General features: G+C 46.5%; 1 protein-coding gene across 1 annotated transcript in view; it reads left to right on the forward strand.

The window, feature by feature from the left end:
• Positions 1 to 1,041: 1,041 nt before the first annotated feature.
• The window catches only part of T265_00418 (hypothetical protein), a gene marked incomplete at both ends in the record, with an annotated part of 14,533 nt that continues 9,591 nt past the window's right edge, over positions 1,042 to 5,983 (forward strand). Inside the window, 5 exons of the mRNA XM_009164191.1 lie at positions 1,042 to 1,056; positions 1,095 to 1,151; positions 1,185 to 1,300; positions 1,332 to 1,518; positions 1,553 to 1,735. Of these exons, the coding sequence (XP_009162455.1) occupies positions 1,042 to 1,056; positions 1,095 to 1,151; positions 1,185 to 1,300; positions 1,332 to 1,518; positions 1,553 to 1,735 (558 nt within the window). The remainder of the gene's footprint in view (positions 1,057 to 1,094; positions 1,152 to 1,184; positions 1,301 to 1,331; positions 1,519 to 1,552; positions 1,736 to 5,983) is intronic.

Genomic DNA, 5,983 nt, shown 5'->3' on the forward strand with positions numbered 1-5,983 from the left:
CTGGAGGAGACTCAGCGAATGCCTTTGTTATTCATGGTGAGAAAGGACCAGAAAACATCATGAGGATAGATGCCAAAAAGGATTTTGGCATCTGGGTCTCCTCAAACTTGTCCTCCTCACTACACCATGAGAAGTCGGCCCGAAGGGCATTCTCCATTTCACGGATGATCCGACGCACCTCCTCCCGTATCACTCGCATGGACTCCTAAATGCTCTGTGGGGCCTACGTCAGACCGCTCCTGGAATACGCCAACCAAGTTGTCTACTCAGGACGCACGAAAGACGTCACCCTCATTGAGCGTGTCCAGCGAGCCGCTACGAGAATGGTTGCTGGCCTCAAATCCGTGGACTACGAAACGCGTCTCGCGATGCCCGATCTCTTTCCCCTGGAGTACAGTTGCCTCCGAGGGGACTTAATTCTTACCTATGCCCTGTTTGAACAAAGCTTGGCAAACAGGTTTTTTACCGTTGACCCAGGAAACACACGGCGGGGACATAGTAAGAAGATTTCAAAGCTCAGAGCACACACACTCATTAGACAGAAATTTTTCTCATTTCGGGTGGTAGCTACGTGGAAAGACCTTCCTCCGACGGTTGTTCACGCTCCTTCTAGAACCCAGTTTGAATCAATTTTAGACACTTATCTATGCGAATCTTCGCGCCGGCAAGCATACTACCCCACGCTGAGAAATTTTGCCTTTCAGGTGAAAGACAGCCACTGACCGACAAGAACAAAAGCGACCGAGGAAACTTGGGTAATAACCTCGATCCTGTGTATCAATCCGTGAATCCGTGAATCCATGGCGCTAACATTTAACTTGCGACCACGCAGAAGCGCACAACTTATTCCAAACACTCTACCCTATTTTTGTAGTGCCAAAAGATAATCGGAGCTCATGGTTGCAGTAAGGTGGATTATATCTGGCTTTGCCGCGACGTCTCGAACCTTGAGCTGAAGAAATTTGAGCCAAACTTACCAAATGTGGGAAAACTGAGGGCGAACTTACAAATAGCCCGCAAATTACGAGTTTGTACGTTGCAATGTTCTCCCCTAGCGTATGTTTCTCCCGTCCTTGAGATTTTTCTCCCATTAGAGATGGAATTTTGATATCTTTAAGGAGCCTCGTGGTTTTATAAAGTTAATTCAGATCGTGAGTGCGCTTCGATGTCAGCATTGATTTCAGCTTTTTGCAATATGTGCATTTGCGATCACGTGTGATTTTTCGACTAATGAAAGGCTATCCTTAAATTGTGGCAATGGATCAATCATTGCAGAATGCAGTTTTTCTTACCCGTTCCGGTATGTTGGAATTTTACCTAATACTCCACAGAATATACGAGAACAAGATTGATGTATGCGACAGCAAGGGAACGATTAATTTATATGGCGACTTCTCTGCTTCTGCCCAGTTCTTCGTTTTCACTGGCGTGATCGTTTTTCTCTACTGCATTGCGATTTCTATCCTTTACGTCTTCTGGGGTGATGTTTACGAAAACGATGGGCGTGTAGTCAAAGTGGTCTGTCCTAATACCTTCAGCTCATGAGTTTCAGGATTTCGTTGTTTCCGTCGCTATCGCGGTTTTCTGGTTCATCGCTTCAGCCGCTTGGGCTGACGGGGTTCAGCAACTCAAGCGCTATACCGAACCCAGAGCGATAGCAACGCAAGCTGAGGCTGATCGTGAAAAGCTGGACGTGCTACTGGGTCCTACCTACGGTGGTTTGAATGCCTCTTTGGTATGTACCTCGTGTCTTTTTATGTATCTCTAGCCAAAACTGGAGGTTGCTTGATTCCAGTTTGCTTTTTCCACCTTGTTTGTTCATAGGGCTCTGCTTCAGGTAAACGAATATAAGTGTCGGAGGACTTTTTTGTGAAACCTCGAGACTGATTGTTTCTGGTCACAACTCACAATCGCTATCGACTGGAGTGTTCGAAATGTGGCTTGCGAATCAATGGAACTGGTATAACGAATTGGTTCGTGTGGGAAAGGACATCGACTTCGGTTTTTCGTGATTGGGAGTTATTTAGAGCCGAACTAGATGGTTTAAGCCACACTTCACTTGGGCATCACTACCGACCGCCCTTCTGTTTTGGAATTCGTATGGAGGCGGGACTCTCCCCTCTGTTAACTGTAGCTGGTAGTGAAATGTCACTCTGTCTCCGACGCCCCCTCGTACACAATCTTGCAGCCAGGTGAATCGTCTGTCTCTTAGCTGGCATGATCACGTGCTTGGCTCTTCCTGTTCTGCATATGGTTTCACATGTTTTACGTTCGCCACCCAACTTTTACTCTGCAGATTCGTGCTTGAACATTGTTTGCTCTTGGTAACTTGTCAGTCCGACTCGTAGCATTGGTGTCCGCTCGAATATCTCAAACGGCGAACAGCCTAGTGCAGCGTGTTGGTCTATTCAGTAAGCTTCTTCGGGCTACGACTGCCTATCAGTGACCTGTGTAGTCTATCAGCGTTAGTTTGAATCTATCCACTCCTTCGCTCCACTATGGATAGTTTGTCGAGAGGTAGCTCAGTGGTTAGAGCGCCAGCTTACGGATCGTTACTTCCGTGGTTGGGACTCAACTTCAGCATCTCAACTGCTTCTGTCGAGGGCTGGATAACTTTGCAGTCTCCCAGCTCCGTGCCTCTTTCCTTTGCCATGGCAGCTGTGCACCGAATGGGTGCCAAGTTCCAGCTGTTTTATGTCGCATTTCCGATATCACTAGTCTACTACCCTACTGCACAAGTTTATTTGATGTGCATCTAGTGAGGTGACCCATAACAATATTGGGACATTCGGTGCATATTATCAGGTGGCATCGATGTCGAACGAAACGTGACAAATGGATTTAAGTGGGGTGGTTGAGAAGCTAGGAGTTGGGTAGGCTTTCCTGCTTGCGGATTGTGCGCCAGTAGAGTCGAGTTGTTCGTTATTTTACAATGGGAATCCGGTTGCAAAAGAGCATTCAACAAAAACCATGTAAATGTGACAGGCACAAACGACATGTGGGCAAAGTGTTTTAGCCAGATAACACGAGAAACTTGTGGCAGGTAACGAAAAAGTGCGATGACGCAGACGACGAATGCTCAGACGAAGGTGATCTTGTAACTATCAGACGAGATTGCGAGAGGATACTAAGTCATTGGTCGGTATATACTGACGCCTCAGATATCTGAGGTGTGGCAATATTGCACTGGCATCTAGCGTCGGTCTAAGCCACCGCAGAAAAGGCCCTTCCACAGGGCTGTCGAGTGATCGAAGTGGTTTTACGGTCATCTGTGCGAAAGGAAAAACAGACCAGTGGGTCATTCTGAGGAGTGCGATGTGCGACTGCTGCATAAAACAACAACCTCAGATATGTGTCCAGGATTTCAAGGAAGCGGCAGAAAGATTTGAGGAAAGATAGCTTTTGATTTGAGTTGAGTATAGGGGGAAATAGATTTCTCCAGTATCGTTCAGCCCGGATGGGTTGTATTTAACAGCGCTGGCTCCACGTCATCAGAGCGATCCATACTGTTTGTCTCTTTCCTCATGCTATGCATTCATCATTATCTGTCTTTGCAAATGAAAATATATGGCGCTTCCGGTTGTCGGTGAGAGGACGGCGGGATCTGTGTGCAGATGAAGCGAAGAACAATGTCTTTTCATTTTAGTGGGAGACGGAGGTGTCACAGGCCGTTCGCAGACGTTCTTGTTGATCCTGGGCCGTGCTAAACTCACAGTTACCAGTTCAACTGATGCACCCGTGTTACAGTTGGACAGACCAAGTATAATAGATGTGTTTCCTACAATGTTTAAGGAGAAGCAGGGCTGTGCAGCCTTTCGGCCTCTCACTTATCCGCAGCTGAAAATGGCACTGGTCAGTTTTAGGTGCCAGTAAACAGGTGGGATTATGCACTCGTGGCACTACGTCAACAGTGCCATTAGAGTTACACGCCTCATGTTAGTAGACAGAATCCAGCCTAATCTTATTGAATCTTATTGAATGGAATCCCTAGGTGCACACTCTAAACACTGGTAAAGAACGTAATCCGGGTGTTCCTTGAGGATGGATAATCTAATGTAACAAAAGTTCCTTGCCGCCAGGTAAGAGCATTGTAGACCAACTCCGTTGTCATCAGGTGTTCGAAGAAAAAAGTTAGTGATGCCACTGTTCCTTTGCATTTTTTTGGGGTTGGGGGTGGGTTGGGGAAATATGTGCGGAATCTGTTGTCAGTTAAAGAAGTTCCCCAGGGATATGGTCTGCAACAGGGACTCAAAAACTTGGCCAGCAGCGCCTGTGAAGCTGGACCAAATTGACTGAACTATCATGTCGGCGTAACTGTCTCAAACGTCTGTTCGGGATAACCCATGACTGATTCTTCCAAGTGAAGGATAGATACTCAAGGCGAATGAGGGCTAGATGCGCCGAACAGGGATGGCAATCGATAGGCCAAAATGTACTTTTTGTGATCGCTGTCACCCTTCTACCAGGTCACATTGAGCTTGTTAAACCAAACACGGAAAACAACACACTTTTCGGCAGACGTTTATCCGACATATACATACATGATCAGACCGTCTCAGTTTCCGCTATTAGACTGAACCAATTTTTGGACCGGAATCTCTGTTATGCGGCCCAACATTTGATTTTTAGTTGTCTCGTTCTGCCCACACAGGTCATAGTTCCGAAGCGACGGTTATCAAAAACCTGAAGGCTTTTTGTTTCCGCTGCACGAATTGGCCGAATCATGTAATAAAGCACTCCTTGCCGTAGCCCGCTATACACGTCTCCAGAGGCTCAGAGCCGTTCCGCTTTATCAGCATAGGTGTCTCACAATGGCGAATGTGATCTGAGCCTCGGAGATTAGCATTGACCTCGTATCTCACTACGGTAGAAACGTAGGCTAATTTCAGACACTCCATAACCTCGAGTGCCTTCTTAGATAGCAAGCGGCATGTTTACTGTCTGCATGTTCAGAACAACAACCTTACACATATTTTGTGAGAAGCTCATGACAAAAGACTACGAATTCGCTAAACTCACCCCAAATCGTCTATGACTTTTCATGTTCGAAGACGAGGACAGTGTCTGTATGTTGCAAGTCAATGTAGTTCAGCATCCTTTTTAGTGTGAGGATTTGGAATACATTCTAGAATTTGCTTCATCTCGTCGCTTATGAGGTTGACTAAAAACGAAACGAATGGTCGTCGTTTTCGGACCCCGTCTTGTTTACTCGCTTTGCTCGTTGCCGAAATTGAGGCAGTCTGTTCGATGATACCACATGGCTGTCTATTTAGCATGAAATTAATTCCGGTTGTACGAATCATTTTCGTACGTGGGGTGGGATACTGACAACAAGCCCAAACCCAGACAGGAAGACGATCTCAACTTCCTGACCTTGGGCGGCTGTTTTGGATAGGAAATACCAGATAATTTTGATCAAAACGAGCTACCACACGTGTCCTTAATTCCTTGAGAACCTTGAGACTATTAACGAGGACATTAGCCGCCAACCTGCTGTGAGGTCTGCGTATTTCGTACAGACATCATCATCTGTAAAAACCGCATACTTGTACAGCGATTCTGGCTGCCACAGTTTCGTCCTCCGACAATCTGGGGAGGTAGGGCTAAATAGCTGCTCATTGGAGGCGGTTGCTGGTATAATCGGTGCGTCAATACAGTGTTGGTGGGCTTTTCCCTGGGCAGATTGGGAAAGAAAGCCAAGCATGGAGGGCAACAGCTTGGATGCATGCACGTCATTGAGAACGCGACTGTCCCGTATATGACAATGTCCCCAATCATTGATGTGTCCCGTTTTCGGATCTCCGCCCAGGGAGACGGCAATGACCAGAGCTACTGAGTTTGCTCGTAATGGCTTTCATACTTCGTTGCCAAGTCATTGTTTAACCTCCTCTCATCGTAATCAAAGACAGCAACATCAGTGCCGACACTGACGCTTCACTGCCGTACAACCATAAGGTTCCTCGATATATATATATATATATAT

Source organism: Opisthorchis viverrini, assembly GCF_000715545.1.
Source record: "Opisthorchis viverrini unplaced genomic scaffold opera_v5_4, whole genome shotgun sequence".
NCBI classification, from domain to species: domain Eukaryota; kingdom Metazoa; phylum Platyhelminthes; class Trematoda; order Opisthorchiida; family Opisthorchiidae; genus Opisthorchis; species Opisthorchis viverrini.